Source organism: Diadema antillarum, unplaced genomic scaffold (assembly GCF_040938485.1).
Source record: "Diadema antillarum isolate AM-2024a unplaced genomic scaffold, OU_Dant_1.0 seq00000220_RagTag, whole genome shotgun sequence".
NCBI lineage: Eukaryota > Metazoa > Echinodermata > Echinoidea > Diadematoida > Diadematidae > Diadema > Diadema antillarum.
Window position 1 is genome coordinate 238251 of NW_027271274.1, and position 19923 is coordinate 258173.

General features: G+C 40.2%; 1 protein-coding gene across 1 annotated transcript in view; it reads left to right on the plus strand.

Annotated features, from left to right (window-relative positions):
- LOC139729148 (uncharacterized) overlaps positions 1 to 19923 on the plus strand; it is a 95061-nt gene that overhangs the window by 1270 nt on the left and 73868 nt on the right. Inside the window, exon 2 of the mRNA XM_071640077.1 lies at positions 15375 to 16269. Coding sequence (XP_071496178.1) covers positions 15375 to 16269 — 895 coding nt within the window. The remainder of the gene's footprint in view (positions 1 to 15374; positions 16270 to 19923) is intronic.

Genomic DNA, 19923 nt, shown 5'->3' on the forward strand with positions numbered 1-19923 from the left:
TAAAGCAGAGGCTATACTAAATGATACTCAACTAACTAATTTTGAGCTGTCCAAAATAAAGCTCTCTGCATTCTGTTTTACCTCAGTGATGTGATCTTACACAAGTTAGTGTAATTGACCATGCTGCTGTGACTGACGAAAAAATATAAATATTTTGCATCTATAAAGTGAAACAGCTTGCACAGGAAATTGTCATTACAGTGTACTCCATTAAAACGTAGGCCGACATAGTTAAAATGAAATTCTTGTTACAACAAAATCAAAATCCATGCCCCCAAGTTATCATCTCCATACTAGGCCGGGGGCCCAGAAGATTTATTCAGCTGAAAAGGGTCACACTTTTTGATGGTCTCATCATATAAGGATGTGTCCAAGGGTCAATAAAATGAATTGCTGGCAAGTCACATCCTGTACCGTAAGCCTAGGGACCACAAAAAGGGACCCCGAAAAATGGATTTATTCAGCCGAAGGGGGTCACGGACAAAAGTTGGTGGATATTGTTCCTTTGGGTGTACTTATCATGAAAACAGCAATGCCAGCTATTTTATCCTGTACGGGGTCCCAGACAGTAGCCCCAAAGGGCCCCACAAATATGGTGTTATTCAGCTGAAAAGGGTCACGGCTAATTTCTTTTGCAATGGAAGTAGTTCCCATCAGAGATATCCAAAACACCAATGCCAGCTATTTTATCCTGTACGGGGCCCCAGACAGTGGCCCCAAAGGGCCCCACCTCCCATAGGCCTACGTACAAACACACACAAACATTGATTTTATTCAGTTGAAAAGAGTCGCGGCTAATTTGTTTTGCAATTGAAGTAGTTCCCATCAGAGATATCCAAAACACCAATACCAGCTACTTTATCCTGTACGGGGCCCCAGACAGTAGCCCCAAAGTGCCCCACCCCCATAGGTCATACGTTCAAACACACACAAACATTGATTTCATTCGTGCAGCTGAGAAGAGTCACGGCTAATTTCATTTGCAATGGAAGGAAGACCCATCAGAGATACCAAGAACACCAAAGCCAGCTATGTTATCCAGTACGGGGCCCCGGACAGTAGCCCCAAAGGAGCTCCCCCCCCCCCCCCCCCCCCACACACACACACACATTAGTTTCATTCAGCTAAAAAGAGTCACGGCTATTCTTTTGCAATGGAAGTAGTACCCATCAGAGATATCCAAAACACCAAAGCCAGCTATTTTATTCTGCACGGGGCCCCAGTCAGTAGCCCCAAATTGCTCCCTCCCCCCCCCCCCCCCCCACACACACACATACATCGATTTTATTCAGCTGAAAAGGGTCATGGCTACTTTCTTTTGCAATTGGAAGTAGTAGGCATACTCATCAGAGATATCCAAAACACTAAAGCCAGTTATTTTATCCTGTACGGGGTCCCAGACAGTAGCCCCGAAGTGCACCCCACCCCCAACACACACACACACACACACACACACACACACACACACACACACACACACACACACACACATTAGTTTCATTCAGCCAAAATGGGTCACCACTAATTTCTTTTGCAATGGAAATATACCCATCAGAGATATCCAAAGCACCAAAGCCAGTTATTTTATCCTGTACGGGGCGCCAGACAGTAGCCCCAAAGTGACCCCCCCCCCTCTCCACATACACGCACATACACATACACACACACACACACACATTAGTTTCATTCAGCTGAAAAGGGTCACGGCTAATTTCTTTTGCAATGGGAGTAGTACCCATTATCAGAGATATCTAAAATACCAAAGCCAGTTATTTTATCCAGTACGGGCCCCCGCACAGTACAGTATGTCCCAAAATAAATTACAACGGGGCCCTCCGCAATGATATCTTTAAAAATAGTGAATCAATCTAAATACAAATTCAGGGTATGAAACTATAACTCATTGCCCACATCTTACAGAAAACCCTATTCGATTTGCTTCAGTGGTCAAAGAGAAATACGGAATTTTGTAGAGGATGTCGGGAATCTCTTCTGTCCAAGTTCTGCCAATTGTTCACACACAAGATCATCGAAATGCTAAACTCGGAAGAATCTGATTCATGACATGCTTTACAACAATCCACATTTCTCTGTGACCGCTTAACCAAATCGAATGGGGATTTCTGCAAAATAGAGCTAAAATGTTATATTTCAAGACCCTGAAGTAGCCTTTGAAAAATTTAATCATATTAGGCATTATCAATGCGAAAATCTTATTGTAATTTTTTGGGGGACATACTGCAGTAAGTCACCCCCAAAATTACAATCAGATTTTCGAATTGATAACACCTATTATGATCAACCTGTGTACGTGCTACTTCAGAGTCTTAAGGTATAACATCTTAGCTCTATTTTGCAGAAAACCCCATTCAATTTGGTTAAGCGGTCACAGAGAAATGTGGATTGTTGTAAAGCATGTCATGAATCGGATTCTTCCGAGTTTAGCATTTCGATGATCTTGTGTGTGAACAATAGACAGAACTTGGACAGAAGAGATTCCCGATATCCTCTACAAAATTCCGTATTTCTCTTTGACCACTGAAGCAAATCGAATGGGGTTTTCTATAAGATGTGGGCAATGAGTTATAGTCTCATACCCTGAATTTGTATTAAGATTCATTCACTATTTTTAAAGATATCATTGCGGAAGGCCGCGTTGTCATTTTTTGGGGACATACTGTATAGCCCCAAACACGGGTAATTTCTTTTGCACTGGAAGAAGTACATGTACCTATCAGAGATATTCAACACACCAAGGCTAGTTATTCTATCCTGCACAGAGCCCCAGACAGTAGCTCCACAGTGTCCCATCCATTATACATGTACTGTGAATCAGCTGAAAATGGTCTTACAAATTCTTTTGTAGCGTTAATATCAGGGCCTACTGAACAGAGATATCACAAACACTAAAGCAAGTCATCTTATCCTGTGTACGGGGTCCCATAGGTTACAGTAGCAAAACACTCAAGAAATTTGCAAAGGAAGCATACTTCTGTATAGTGCACAACCAAGGTGACCATATTACGAAAACCAGTCATTTCATCTTGTACTGGGCCCAGGTTACAGTAGCCATACAGTGCCCCTCCCCCACATAATTATTATGACATCATTTCGCTGAAAAGAGTCATAGTTGTTTTTCTTTTACAATCGAAGTAGGCCTTAGTTTACATCATAGATACCCAAAACATCAAAGCCAGTTAGGTTTTCCCAGCCAATTTCGCACTTTTGTTGGTTCATTTGATAGAAGGTTCGAATTCGTAAAATGGGTATTCAAATTGGCTGGTACCCTATATACGTTCATTCAAATTCGCCTTGACTTGCCGAAAAGGGTATTTCAGCTATTTAATTTCGCGAAAGACAGTCAAATTCCAAACGTGTTCATTCAAATTCAAATCATCCTATTTCTTTGTTTCAGATCATTTTAATATGTCTTTCTATGTGTGTTTTCGTTTCATCTATGAATTACTGTTATAAAGCAGTAAAAGTATCATATTTCTTATCTAGTATAACTGGATTTGGTTGTTCTGTAACCAGACTGGTAACGCTCCTTCTCATAGGCCTATAAGTGTACCAGTAATGCAGATTAACTTCATTTTTTATAGTCATGACAGCTCAATAGATACAGACGTATATCTCTAAAAGACATAGAAAGAATTATTTGTAAAAAAAAAAAAAAACATTTGAGGATCATAACCTTGACTTCTTGGAACTGGCCGACCGCTAGTAATAAAGCGCTCGTAACGGCCAGATAATTTGTGGCTTCTTACTTCTTTGGATTCAAAAAGCACGTTAAAAAAATGGTGTCAAAGTCTCTTAAACGAATACGAAAACATGAAATGCTATGATGCTTACAAAACAATAACTACGATGAAAGAAAATAAGGAAAGAGGCCAAGCATGAACATATCTGTTTAATTGACTGCAGAACATGTTAAATTAGATGGCCAGAAATCAATTTGAATGAACGAGCGTAGCATGTAATCACGTGACTATATCATTATGAATTTATGAATGAACGGATAGTGGAATGGTACTTGTCTTATATATATATGGATTTCAGTTGAAAAAGTGTTATTTAGAATAAGGTTAGAGGTAATGTGAATGTTTCAAAATAAATTTGAATGAAGAGATTAATATGACATTGAACTACCATGTCATCTAGGCGAAATTTTTGCTAAATTTAATTCAACATTAAAGAATTCGATTAAAAGAGGTGCGATATTGGCCCGGATGCAGGGCCCTTGACAGGTATAGCCCCAAGGTATTCCCACCCCATATGAATTAAGTGTTTTTAGGTGAAAAGAGCCATGTATGCCTATTTTCCTTGGTAGCTAGTGGAATTAACAGCTGAGATACGTGAAACACAAACCCATCCAGTTAAGGGGCCCCCAGCCAGTAGCTGGAAAGTGCTCCCGTATTATTTTATTCTAAGTGAAAAGAATCACTGCTATAATTTCTTTTGCAATGGAAGTAGTACTCAACGAGGTATCAAAAACACCGAAACCAGTTATATAGCTGTACGGGGCCCCACGGAGTGTTCCTAAAGTGTCCCCACATGTAATTCCACTATCAAGATCTGCATCCCGATCTATTCAATCTGTCAGATCGGGAGAGAGCGGCAAAAGTGTACGGGGACCGGGAGCATCGTAGCAGCAGCGTTTGGATGATGGGGTTAGATCTGGCAATTTTACAGATCGGGAAGAAATTTTGAACTGGTTCAAAATTTCTTCCTCATCTCCCCATCAAGATTGACCTATTTTGAATCGTAGCTCAAACGGGGAGAGAGCAGTGACAGTGTAAATACCGCGGGATGAGCGTAACAATTCCAGGTTTTTCTGACCGTAGTAACAGCGGCACAAGAACGGGAAATGTAGTTTAAACTAGACACCGACGACATGGTCCCGCTGCTGCGCCGCTTTCTTGATCAAAGCACGACCTTCCCGCTTTAACGACGCTCTCACTAACCCGTCACACTAGAGCGGATCGAGCCAACTAATGCCCAACGGATCCGAAAATTTGGACATACGCTCACATCCGTTGCTCGTCGTTCGTGACCCGCTTGACGTTCGTTGTATCCGCTAGCTGTTCGCAGAGATTCGCAGAGATCCGCCGGAGCAAAATTTTGATTTTGGACATGTCCAAAATCTTGAGCGGGTGACGAACGGAATGACAATCCGCTCTGTGTTCGCTTAGCATCCGCTGATTGAAAGTTTTGGTCGCTCTGCATTCGTTTCTCATTCGTCCGCCGTTCGTCCAAATTCGCCCAGCAAATGTGCACAGCAACACACGTTAATCAAACGTAGATAAAAAATAGATATTCATATATAGCACAAATAATAATAATAATAATAATAATTATTATAATAATTAAAAAAGGGTCTTATTTGCCCAGGGTAGCCTCTTCAGTGTTGTCACTGCTCTACCAGAGGGCCCTGCCATTATTATTACCCCAGCGTTGCCAGGTACCTATTTATACACCTGGGTCGAGAAGGACATCGTGGGTAAACAAATCTTGTCCAAGGATGTAAGTACTGGGCGGGATTCGAACCCGGGTCCTCGGTTCGGGAGTCTGATCCACTATGCCACAGCCCCTTACATGACATTTCATTATACGTATTCTGACATTAAATAATAAGAGAACATTATTCTAAACCACTGCTATAAAAGTCAACCTGTAGTAAATGGGAATCTCTGAATGGAAATTGGGAATTGTGAAAGTTCGACTCCAGTTGGAGGCACCAGACGCAATGGAGGATGTTGGACTACCAACATCATCGTCACGTGATCATCAGAAGGAAGTACACTTTTAGGGGAATCTTGAACGAGTGACATCAGGAGTACTTGGTGGTTACTTCGGCTTCCTTCTTTTGAGGGCCATTTTCACAGTCACAACTATCTAAAAAAAGAAGATCACTCCAAAATCTTCGAGTGATCCCTGAGGTCACTCCAAAATTAGTGAAAATGAACATTTTCACTCCAAAGTCACTCCAATTTCACTCGAAACTCACTCTTTTTTGTTATTTACTCCTTCATGAGTGAACAATTTCACTCTTCTTTTTTTAGAGAGACAACATTACTTGACACTGTCACTGCTCAAAATGATTTGGTAAAGTGTGCGTCATCCGAGATCCGTCACGTAATTGCCGCAGTATCGCTCTGCATATGTTGGGCATTCGCTGCTCATTCGCTTTGTCCGCTCAGCATCCATTGGGTGGACTGTACGCATTCGCTTTCATTTGTTACTTTATCCGCTCGTTACACGGTCAGCATATGCTCATCACTCGTCAGGCGAACGTTCGAAAACCACAGTTTGCTTGCGAATTCGAGCGGATACGAGCGTATCTGGACTTTGCCAAATTTTGCCCATCCGCTAGGCATTCGCTGATTTATACGCTGTAGTGTGACGGGGCCTTCTCTACTCTCGTATAAAATCAAGGCCTGTTCCTACGACGCTTCATTCCTGCTTCGATAACGCTGTTGGCCACTTTAGCTACGTTGTTCCTACGCTTTCCCAGACTCAATTATGCATGCAATTATGCGATACGCTGGAAAATGTTTGCCAGAACAGCAAAACTGATGATGATCAGGAGGACGCGTTGTCGTTGTCGCGAAAATGAAGACGAAGGAGCGCATTTAAGAAGAAGAAGAGATGCAAACAATAAAGAGAATAAAGCAAAACACTTTGGAGCTACTGTCTGGGGCCCCGTGCAGGATAAAATATCTGACTTTGGTATTTTGATATCCGATGGATACTACTTCCATTGCAAAAGAAATTAGCCGTGACCCTTTTCGGCTGAATGAAACCAATATATGTGTATGTGTGTGTGTGTGTGTGTGTGTGTGTGTGTGTGTGTGTGTGTGTGTGTGTAGGGGGGCACTTTGGGGCTACTGTCTGGGGCCCCGTACAGGATAAAATAACTGGCTTTAGTGCTTTGGATATCTCTGATGAGTACTACTTCCGATTGCAAAAGAAAGTAGCTGTGACCCTTTTCAGCTGAATAAAGTCAATGTGTGTGGGGGGGGGGAGGGGGAGGGGTAAGGGGGAAATTTGGGGCAACTGTCTGGGGCTACTGTCTGGGGCTACTGTCTGGGGCCCCATGCAGGATAAAATAACTGGCTTTGGTATTTTGGATTTCTCTGATGGGTACTAATTCCTTTGCAAAAGAAATTAGCCGTGACCCTTTTCAGCTGAATGAAACTATTGTGTGAGCATGTGTGTTGGGGGAGGGGGGGGGGGGGGAGGCACTTTGGGGCTACTGTCTGGGGCCCCGTACAGGACAAAATAACTGGCTTTGGTGTTTTGTATGTCTCTGATGGGTACTACTTCCATTGCAAATGAAATTAGCCGTTACTCTTATCAGCTGAATAAAGTCAATGTGTGTGTGTGCGTGTTTGTACGTAGGGCTTATAGGGGGTGGGGCACTTTGGGGCTACTGTCTGGGGCCCCGTACGGGATAAAATAGCTGGCTTTGGTGTTTTGGTTATCTCTGATGGGAACTACTTCCATTGCAAAAGAAATTAGCCGTGACCCTTTTCAGCTGAATAACACCATATTTGTGGGGCCCTTTGGGGCTACTGTCTGGGGCCCCGTACAGGATAAAATAGCTGGCATTGCTGTTTTCATGATAAGTACACCCAAAGGAACAATATCCACCAACTTTTGTCCGTGACCCCCTTCGGCTGAATAAATCCATTTTTCGGGGTCCCTTTTTGTGGTCCCTAGGCTTACGGTACAGGATGTGACTTGCCAGCAATTCATTTTATTGACCCTTGGCCACATCCTTACATGATGAGACCATCAAAAAGTGTGACCCTTTTCAGCTGAATAAATGCTCTGGGCCCCCGGTCTATACATGTCTTTATAAATACATTCTGCTGTTTGTTTATGACAAAATTTCATTAAAGGACATGTTCACCTTCATAAACATAAGGAGTGAGAAAATGCAACAATATTAGTAGAACACATCAGTGAAAGTTTGAGGAAAATCAGACAATCCTTTCAAAAGTTATGAATTTTTTAAATTTTTGTGTTGGAACCGCTGGATGAGGAGACTACTACAGCTTGTGAGTCATATGCGTACAACAGTATAAAGAAAGTATAAAAGAAAATTCAACATATTTTCACTTTTTTCGCATAATAAAAGAGCAATTGGCTTGCCTCTTTCTAAAGGCAGGGGGAATAATATTACCCATAACATTTATCGGTAACGAGTCACGGGAATGTGTGCTTTTTTCGAAAGATGGAATTTTGTGAAATTCTCTTTATATTTTCCTTATGTTGTTGTACGCATGTGACATCTAAGTTATTCATACACTGCAGTAGTCTTCTCATCCAGCGGGTACTGCACAAAAACTTCAAAAATTCATAACTTTTGAACGGATTGTCTGATTTTCCTCAAACTTTCAATGATGTGTTCTACTAATATTGCTACAGGTCAATTCCATTGTGACTTATGGGACAAAGTGACAATTTTCGGCAATTTCAAACCAGTATTTTGAGAAAATAGTTGCATCAGATGCATTTTTCTCAGTTCATGGTTAGATCCATCATATCACAGTTTATGAAAACACCATACTTAGTTTGAAAAGTATCATTGCATTACGTACAGCAACGAAAAATTGCTGTCATGACTTATGGGACATCTGAGGACCACCGTTTTTCACATGGGAAAGTAAGTTCTGAAATATTCTTACACACAGAGTCTCTGGAAAGATATTTTCTTTCCTGAATGTAGCAAAGGGTTGGTGCTTACCCTGATCCAAGTGGTATGAATATTTACTCATTGGTACAGTAGCAGGATAGGGGAAACCAATGTGACTGATGGGACACAAAAATGTGACTTATGGGACGCTATCAACTACCACATTTTGAGATTGAGAGAATTATATTTACTGAGGCCGGAACAAGTTCTAGAACATCATAAAACCAATCTATGACCAAAGATCATTCAGAAAATAAGCCATCTGAGAATGTACACAAACTGTATTATGGTCATAATAGTGTATCAGAAATGATACATAAATTCTGCAAAAATTGCAATTTTCATGAAAAATGAACATTTTTCGGACATAACTCCACTCCACGTTCACCGATGTTCACAAATGAGGTATCAAAATATCCGTTGTGAAAGGCTGCTTTGAGTAAACAATACCAGATCATCTAATTAAGCTTCATTAATCATCTATACTCAATAGTTTGATTTTCATAAAATGCAACCTTTCCGTGGAATTGACCTACATTCTCTCAATCCTTATGTTTATGAAGGTGAACTTGTCCTTTAACAAAAGAAAACCACCAGTCCCGAGGACTTTCTTACGTACACTGCAGGAGCGGATCCAGGAATTCCGTAAAGAGGGAGCGCGTTTACAAAATTAAAGGGGGGACGCACGCACCCCTCCCCCCATTTTGTTCTTTTTATTTCTTTTGTTTCAACAAAAAATAAAGGGGGGGGGTGTGCGCCGGTTGCGGTCCTCCCTGGATCCGCCACTGCACTGTATCACTCAGTGATGCTATCATCCTAAAATCAAACATTAAAGAAAAAAAAAAGTGTCTCTGCAGGGGGTACTTACATGCATCATGTCTGTTTACATGACAGGTTAGCAAAATCTGTACATAAGTCTAGATCAAAGTTCAAGTAGAACATACTTGTTCATCATTCACCAGTCACTGCATTCCCCAAATCTATTATTACCTCTGCCAAGGGAGGAGGTTTGAATGTTTTCAGTACCGTTTGTTTGTTTGCTGGGTGCAAAATAACTCAAAAAGTTGGGAACAGATTTAGATGAAGCTTACAGGAAAGGTTGATAATGACACAAGGAAAAGATGATTCAATTTTTCGTAGTGATCCAGAATTTTTTATGGATTTTATTTTTATGAACGATTATCAATATTTTGGCAGGTACATGTAGATAGGGTCAATGAACTTGGGAGTTCAACTTCTGCACATTTTTTAGGTTTTCATATGCGCACTAAAGTGCGTGCTCTAGAGGTTTTCATACGCACACCAAAGTGCGTGCTCTAGTTTCTGCAAGGGCAAGGCACGCCGCGCAGCTAGAAGTTGATAATGCAACAAAAGGCTTTTGTAGGCCCTATTGGGAAATCGGGCGATTTTCAGCATGCATACGTGTGGGTGGAAATCACTGATCTCTATGGAAGAACAAGATCATTGGTGGAAATTAGCTGCTTGGTAGAGGTCTGTGCTCTCAGAGTGCTTTTCTAGGTACTATTTGCAACCTAAAGTACACCTAATTGGAATGGTTGAGAAATGGCACAGATGGCATACAAAGTTGGCCATATTGTGAAGTTGGTCAATATTCCATATCATGCAGCAATTATATTATATTGGATGGCTGTGAATGGGATACCAGGGAATATTGCACGAGTTAGGGTCTATATTGCTTGAATCGAAGATGAGTGCAATATTGACCCTAACGAGTGCAATATTCCCTGGTATTCCATGAATTGATTCCATCCAATATAATTATTATCATCTACAATCAAGTAGAGCAAGCATAAACTGCACAAAAATACAGGGCTTCTCATCTTTGAAGTTGACTCGGCGGTCACATCTCAGCGCTGAAGAAGGGGAAGCCCCTAAAATTGCGTATGACCACAAACAACTATAGCAAGATGTTTGCGCGCTTGTGAATTAAAGTGATGCACACTAGTAGCAAGCGTTTGCGCACTCAGCAAGCGCTCGCGCAACAGACGAGACGGAATATGGTGTGATCTTGAACAGCCAGTAACAACGGTAGCCTAGATGGGGAATTAATACGTTGGCCTATGCGTTTCGTTCAATATGCTCTGATATTGAACATTAAAAATTGCGCGGATAATAATACGCATTTTCGATGTGCGGCTAAAACGTCCTAGATAGACGATAATTGATTTGCCAGAGTCATTTTTAAAATAAACCAAAAATGAGTCAAGCACATGAAGTAAAATGCATCTTGCTTCCATGTTACTCACATCTTCTTTAATTTGTTTGACTTTTCTGCAAGTGAAAAAGACAAAAAGTAATCATGCCATGCCACAATGGCCTTTGCCGGGAATTCTTTTGTTTATATCTCTACTTCTCACGTGTCTCACGATAAGCGCCACAAAGAGCAATCTATGATCATCAAACCCAAATTGTTTGATGAGCACCCCTATCAGAATCTGTCTTAGGTACACACACTCACCTGTTGATTGATGTGCAAAGTCCAAATAATCGAATCGATGAGACAGTCATTCAAAAGATACGAGAAATTTTGTGGGACGTTGGAATCCAGACTTGGTTCCAAAGTCAACTGCACAGAATGAGTTCACAAGTGAAGAGACAATAGGAATTATCGAATGCTTGTTCTGCTGGCGGTGATCTGTGCTGGCATTGGGTGTCAAGTAATCTGACCTAGAGGGCTGGAGCGATATGAAGTGTCTATCGTTGGTGCTTGGACTTTCAGAATTGTTTCACTTTGCAAGGACTAAATTTGCTGCTCCTTAGGGTTCTGGTCTTGCTGTTTGACGGGTTTATTCCTCTGTGTATTAAAAATCTGAAAAGATGTTCGTTCTTGTGATCAAAACAATGTCTTGTTCCTGCGATGGAGGGTGTTCTTGATATTGGAAACATCGACTTGGATGTATGGGACTCTGACGAAGAGTCTGCCGTAAGTATCAGGATTAGCATGATTCAGGAAGCACAGAAATATGTAGTGTAATTTAATGTGCATGGGTATGTGGAATTTATATTTCTTCATAAACCTCAAGGTGATTGTGGAATTCCTTTAGAGTCTTTGATCATGTTTGATGCTTTTTAATTGAAGTTCAGCACTGTATATCATGGACCTGGTTTTACTCATAAATCTTGGCAAAGTTCATTCATACCTCAAAAGTACATACTTCTGGATCCTGTAATCACTGTACTATCACAGCACATGTGCCATAAGCCAAGCTGGTGACATAGTAAAGAAAGTGTATGGTCTTGTTCTGCTCATTATCATCAAAAACTTTTCACAGTAGCCTCACTTCTGCTAACCAGTTGCTTTGATCCCTAGCACTTCATTATATCAACTTCCTTGAAAAAAAAAAAAATTTCCTTTCACAAACTGGGAAATATACTGACATAGCATTAAACCAAGTGTCTTTTTTGCTCCGATCAGTCATATACTTGTTTGTAGAAATTGATAGAAACTATTAATTGTAGCTATCCTGTGCATCACTACATGAAGTGTGCGTACAATTATGGGATGCACATTGTAGGCTAGACTTAAAAGTAAATGCTGATTACCTGTACACTGTACACCTTGAAGTACAGTGTAGGGTACATATAACCAAAGAATTCAGGGATCTCTTGTCCAACAGTGTTATTTGCCCTGCAACTGTAGGTGAACGGGTCACCGAATATGTAGTTACCTGCCTTGGAAACAACCATAAAACTTTAAAAATTTAATTTGCACTCATGACTCATCTATCAGATGCATAGAAAATTGGTCAGTTTGCTATCATTTTCCTTATCATGGGCATACAATTGTGGGGAAAAATTGTTTCTGACAACCAGAGAGTTTTCCTGTATATTTAGTAGGCAAGACTTTATAATGCTAAAAAATATATTCCGTCATGAATTATGGTAAAAAAAAAAGAAAGCTGTTATGGAATATAATGCACAGGGCATATACTTAGGAGAGGTCCCATGCAACATCTTGAAGCTGCCTATTTGTGCTTGATTGATCAAAACCTAAAAAATAAGAAAGACAAATCACTACTTTCTTGATTTTAGAATTTGCTCAAACTTACTCTGTCCTGGTCCTCTTATTTTCCTGCATCTACATTTTGTATTCACACAACTAATTTTCAGATGGGACTTCCCCTATTTAAAGCGTCTATACTAAAGCAATGTCCATGATGTCGGTAGAGCAAAATGTTGATTCTGAGTGCTATTAAAGATTGATTAAGTAGAAGCAGGTGAACTGAATACTCAGTACATTAACTATATTACTCTGTCTTGGAGGGAGAGGGAGTTCTGTACATAGATATTGCCAGTAATCTTAATTAAATCTGCCTACTGCATGTCTTATGGTACAAGTATACAACATGTGCACAATTGCCTTTTTAGCTTTGCTTTCACTTACAAAGAGGAAATCCAGTCCAAATATAAACTAATCTGATAAAAAAAAAGAATACAATTTTGTGAGTTCATTGGTAAATATTTGACTGAAATCGGATGAAAAATAAGGAAGTTATGAAATGTTGAAGTTTTGATAATTTCTCCAAAACAGTTCTTGTACAGTGGGTATGAATATTATGCAAATGATGAAATAACCATGATACACTCACAGTTTTCCACTGATTGTGTAAAAAAAAAGATGAAAATTCAATGTTTCTGTCATTGAAGTCTGAAACATGAAGTTATTCCTGGTCGAATAACTTCAGACATTTAGCGATCAGTTACTATAGGAGGATTTGAGCCTCGGGCATAATTGCGTCTGAGTGAAAAACAGGAAATTTCAAAATTTTATGTACAAACTATATGGTAAGTTGTGAGGGAATGACATACTTTGCCATTTGCATATGAGGCATTCATATTGACTGTTCAAGAACTGTTTCCCCCCCCCCCAAAAAAAAGCGAAACTTCAAAATGTCATAACTTGCTTATTTTTCATCCGATTTTGATCAGATTTATACCGTTGAACTCATAATATTTACTCTTTCTTATCAGACTAACTTATACGATGTATTTGGACTTGATTTTCCCTTTAAGCATTCTGGGAAGAGGAATAGTGAACACATGCTAGACTGTCCTAGAAGACAATCTCAGGGCTGCCAACACTGGAAACTAGTTGAGAGTGAGACTCCCATCGTAGGCCAATGCTATAATTTAGGAGTCAAAATGAGTGAGATCAATAGAAATGCACGCAAATGAAATAAAGTTTTTGGAGTGAGAAAGGACCAAAATGTGTGAGTCTCACGCTCAATGCGTGAGAGTTGGCAGCCCTGCAATCTGAGCACAAACGGAATAGATCATGAATCATTGTACATTTGTCTAAATTGCACATGGATTGGCTCATACACTTCCTTGAAGAATGCAATTGTAGCTTTATATGGACCATTAACAAAGAGATACTATCTATAGTTTCACTTTTGTGTCATCCCTACTTCACATGATCATTTAAAAACAAGAATAAGAAGAGACGTCAGCACTCACATTGATTATGATTATTGCTTTTTAGTACATTAACTTCCATTTTCTATGTATACCCGGTACATAGTATGCAGAAACTGAAGGACCAGCTTAGTTTTCATGCGAACAAAGAAAGTGAAATTAAAATCTGAGATCCTTTCTTCATTATTTGATGAAGTACAGAGACTCAGCAACATATGATCAATATCTTTAAATATAATTTGGACTTCATACGTAACGGAAGGTCCATTGAGTTGAAAACCTTTCAAGATCATGCTCATTATATTACAAACCTACAAACTAGGCTCAGATTACAACTGATTGACAAATCGCCCTACATTGGCGTAAATAACCTCTGATTCAATCAGTGTTTTACTGAAATAGCCATGATAAAAATCATGGGCATACATTCTTGGGCTGGATTCAAACTAACGACCTCCTGATCACCACACAGGCATCTCATAATCCACTAGACCACCAAGCTCTCATCGGACAGCCAGTACTGGTTCCAATCTTTAAAGCATGCAGCGGGTACTGCATATTTATTCAAATTAATGACATTTATGTGTTAAGATGTTTTTCATTGCAACTGATTGACTTTGTGGAAAGCAATTTCTTTGTCTTTTAATGACACACTTCTTATGACTGCACAAGAAAGGAAACATCTTTTCTTTCTTTTTTTTTCTTTGCTTTGCTTGAGCAAAGCTACAAATTCTTGGATTTGTAGCATTAGACATGAGAATCTGTAAGTCAGTGCAGAGATAAATGTGGATGCCATTACAATGTCTTGTGTGGAAACTGACAAAAATTATTTAGTCTAAAGGGTTATAATGAGTGTCAAAGTGCTTATGTTTGGTTTGATTTTGAGCTATTGACCATGTCTATAAGCTTCCAAGAATAAGACAAACAAAGTAGTGAAGCATTTTAATCAATCCAGCTTCAAGGAAGGCAATTACTGATTTTGGTCCCTACTGATGCAGTCAATGCAACATGTTATGATATGTGGTATAACAGTAAACATGGGCATGTAACCTCTTGGACTTACGTCCTGTGGAATGGTGTTTACTGAAACTTTCTTATGCTAAAATGATTTCACATTTAAAAAGCTGACAGAAATTATGACCTTATCATGGTAGAGTACCTAAATCACAAAATGGAAACTACATTGTACCTGTATAAATGGTGAGCTCATTTCTTCTTTCAAATTCTTCATTTCCAGGGAGAGCCAGTGCTCAACAACAATCATGGTTATTCGAGACCACATGATCAAAGTGACTACCTACACGGCAAGCATGCAGGGAGCGTGCGAGCCCCACAGAATGGCTACGTTGGCTCGGCGGGTTTCAGTCACGGCAGCCACCATCCTGTGACGACGTATCATGAGGAAATCCAATTTAGCACGAGCGGAACCCCAGATGGCGGTGCGGTGACACCGGCCCAGCTCTGCCATGCCGCTGTTACACAGAATGGGGTGGGTGCGCCCTCGCCGCGCGACGGGGGTGCTATCCAACCCAAGCCCCCCTCTTCCATGAAACCGCGCGGCTCAAGGACACGGCGCAGCCTGAGGCGGGCGGCAGACATGTTGCTGAACCGAAGCAGGCAGAGTCTCTCCGACACGGAGGGCAAGGGTTCACGAAACCCAACCCCGAAACCAACCCCACCCCAACCCTCCCCACAGACTGCATACCCTTCCGAGGATGTGCCAACCTCCAGCGAGGAAAGGGCGCCCTCTGTGCGTGAAAGGCTTCAGAAGAATCGAGCCCGCATGGGCGAGCTCCTCCGCTCACCAAGCCTCTCCAGGTGGAAAAAAGGAAGCAAGGAGAACTCGGGAGAGAACTCGGGTTCGCGAAAGTCCCCCTTTCAGAGTGGAAGCAGTCAGCCGGCAAGACGCCAGTACAGGAGTGCAGAGAATTTGCATACGCCGTCCTACACCTCGTACGAATCCCCCGATGCTCTACTCGATAGTCGGACAGACCACAGCTATGCAGACAGCTCGGATGGGATGTCCTCCAGGTCTATTGACTCCACCCCGGCGGACTACCACCAGGGGAGGAGGTACTCCAGTGACCACACCCATCAGAGGACCAGGAGCAGAGACAGGGGAAACCACAGAGGTGAGTTTTGTACCTGGCTCCAGGAATGATGGCAGCCATCTGCTTGCAGGACCACCCTGCCCTAAAATCCCCTTTGATAATCTCTCTCACCTTCTCTTCTACAATTGATTTAACACCAAGACTCTGTTTCACAGGACAGGAATAGCTGTAAGCAGTTGTCCCTCTCACTATGGTAACTGAAGGCTTTCCATACACATTTGGTTGGGAGATCTTTTAAAGGCTCACATTGATACTCATGTTTAATAGTTGCTTACTTACCTGCTTTTACTCCAGTTAATTATGCATAAATTTATTCATTTCTGTAGATCAACTTCCATATTTCATTTATTTTTAGTGATACTCACAAAGTTATCACATGTCTATCTAGGTATACAGTGCAAGCACACTGAAAGGATCTATTCTGTAGAAAGTGAGAATACATCCATGGATGCATGGATGCTTTGAGATCTTCATAGTTGATATCATAGACATTTTTTTTTTTCATCATGATACCAATTAGTGTACCAGATAAGGGGAATGATGTGGGAGTGCTAATTGTGTACGTATGTGTGTATGTGTGTTTGTGTATTGTTTGTTGATTTCCTGTAAAACTGTGAATTTTCAGTGAAACCAAAGCTCAAATACAAGTGTGGATTGAGTGAAAGCAGCAATAGTAGTAGAATACATGATCAGTGAAAGTTTGAGCAAAATTGGACAGTCAATTCAAAAGATTTATGACTTATTAAAGTGTTGGTGGCATCGCTGGACAAGGAGACAACTGCACTACATGAGATCATTATGGACAACAATAAAAAGGAAATTCAAAGAAAATTCAACCTACAGTATTTTCACTTTTCTAGCATAATGAAAGAGTACTCAACTTACGTCTTTCAGAAAGCAGGGCAATATGACCCTGAATGCATGTCAGTCAACAGTATAGTGTGTGCTTTTCATGAAAAATGAGATTTTGTGGGATTCTCCTAAAATGCTTTATATTGTTGTCCAAAATTATGTCATGAACTGCAGTAGTCTTCTAATCCAGCAATGACAGCACCAAAACTTTAAGAATTCATATACAGTAAGTTTTGAATCAATAGTCTGATTTTCCTCAAACTTTCACTGATGTGTTCTGTTGCTGCTTTTACTCAATCCACATCGCTTTGGGCTTTGTTTTTTTTATCAAAACAGAACTTTCAATATGTCTTTTTATGAATACCTTCCCACTTGCTTTTTTATACAGAGTAGCAACTCATCCAGGAATTCAGTTATCGCAAAAATGTTTAAAAGTAGGAGGAGCAGTACTGTAGATGTACATTAGGCATAAATCTCTGAGGTGTATTTTGAGACACAGTGTACTGTTAATCATGACTCATCAGAAATGAGTGAGTAAAGGAAGAAAGCGCAATCCCTTGCACTACCCGACCCTTTAGGAATTTTAGCACTAGCCTGTTATATGCTTCCGCTACTGTTGCAAAGTCATGATGCTTTACATTGTGTTATATAGCCAGATAGATTCCACTATTGGAGATTATCGTCATTATCAAATTTACAAATCCTCTTTCTCTCTGGCAGTTGTTTGAAACGATCACTTTTGCAATATTTGGTCGCTCAGGACAAGCGATACCTTTACAGAATGAAGCAAGACAAGCCAGGAAGTCATTCTCATTTTCAATGCCCTTTACAAGGAGGTAAAATTGACTGACCCCATCGGTCAATAAAAGTATGTCATGAAAGTGGAGAGAGAGAGCCAGTTTTGGGCCAAAGTCATCTTTAAAGTGCCATGTGCTAGTTGCCTTTATTACATTTGTAGACCATGATTAGACAAAATAAAATCACAGGCAGTGAAATTCAAAAACTGTAATGAAATCAGATGAGCAGAAAGGGAGAAGTATCAATAGAATATAAAGAAAAAAAAAACCTTGGAAAGTTGTGGAATATCAAACTTTTGCATGTTTTTGCTACGGTGTGATGTTGGTTGCAACCATATGTGTGTACAACCGTGTGTATGATAGTGCAAATAATTCCCAGAGGCAATGATATCGTCAAGTCATATTAATATTCTGTTAGTTCATGCCTGAAACTTCCTTGAAAGTCAGAAACTTTTGTTTAAAGGTAATCTTCTGAATAGCTTACATGCAACTCATTTTCAAGAAGTCATCATCACCACTAGGGTTTTGCAAGACGGCTCAACTCTGGTGCAAAGGATGATTCAGTTTTACTTTCTGATTTCATGCCGACAATAGGATATTTTGGTCATGATTATCATGTAAGGTTAGTGGTATACTTGTATGACTATGACATCATTACCTCATTTTCATCGATATGTGATTACTACAATAATATAATATACTGTAATATCATATTTATATTTAATATCACTGTTTCATATCATGGCATCTGCCTTGCAGTCAATTCATTCTTGTTCAATTGCCATTAAAGTCTCGCTGAGCAATGCTGCATGGTATCTAAAACTAAAGCTAAGACCTGGCGAAGCGGTCCAACCCACATACCCACACCTCAAAACAGGTGAATGGTGCCGACCCCTCGTAGCTCACCCAAGGTGATTAGTTCCTTTAATAGTCAGCGAATGATATCAACAAAATGGTGCCGACCCCTCATGGTTCACCTAAGGTGACTAGCAATCATTATTAAACGGTATCAACCAGGCACATTGTGCCAAATGAAGGAAAAGATGACAATCTCATGGAAACATGCAAAATATTAGAATTCCATAACTTTCTTATTTTCTGGAGTAGGTCTAATGTTAATGCAATCTATACCATGTTGTTTGTTTGATCTTACTTTGTTGATTGAAGCTACAGTGTATTTCACCATGCTCTCTTAAGTGCACCTAAAAAAAATGATACCGTTAGATAACTCTTATAGATGACAGAGTCCTGAATAAAGTGATATACTGTTTGCCATCTAACAGATAGATCTACATAAAATCGTCCCAGATTTTGCTGGAACTTATGTGATCCAGTAGTCAATGTGATAGAAGGTCTTTTTTTTTTCTGGACACAGCTTTCACAGAATTACTTGAGAGAGTGGTGCTGATTCCTTCTGATGAATCTCCTTCTTTCCCATTTGCAAAACTGTACGTCAGTTTCTATATTTAGCCAACGCAAAACAATTCCCATCTAATTGCCCTCAATTTAAGAAGTTCCCGTTTGTCCCAGTCTCTTCATAAAAAGATTTCCTGCAATCGACTCCCTACTTGACTCTAAGAGAGAGAGAGAGAGAGAGAGAGAGTGTGTGTGTGTGTAATGTCTCACATATAGTGATACTGTGGTTGGCAAGTAATTATGTCATCCTATCTAGGCGAGAATATGCACCTCAGAGTGTTGTATGGGGGTTGCCTTGGCAGCTCATTCATGTGATCAGGCATCCAATTACACTGAGGAGTTTTGCAGTTTGATAAACTAATCATCGAGATACATGTGCCTGGCATGCATCTTGTTGCTTTAATATGGCTTCACATGTGCTTCTAAGCCAAATTTGTATCCCCCTATAATGATTGTGGATTTCTGAAGCAGTAAGTCACTATTTTATCATTTAATGCTGAAAATGCCTTGTGAAAGAAGGAATGTGAATGTGTGCATCTACAAACAAGTGTACATGCAGCATCCAATTCATAAACGGAAAGAAGATATTGTTTATTGAAATACTGTGAAC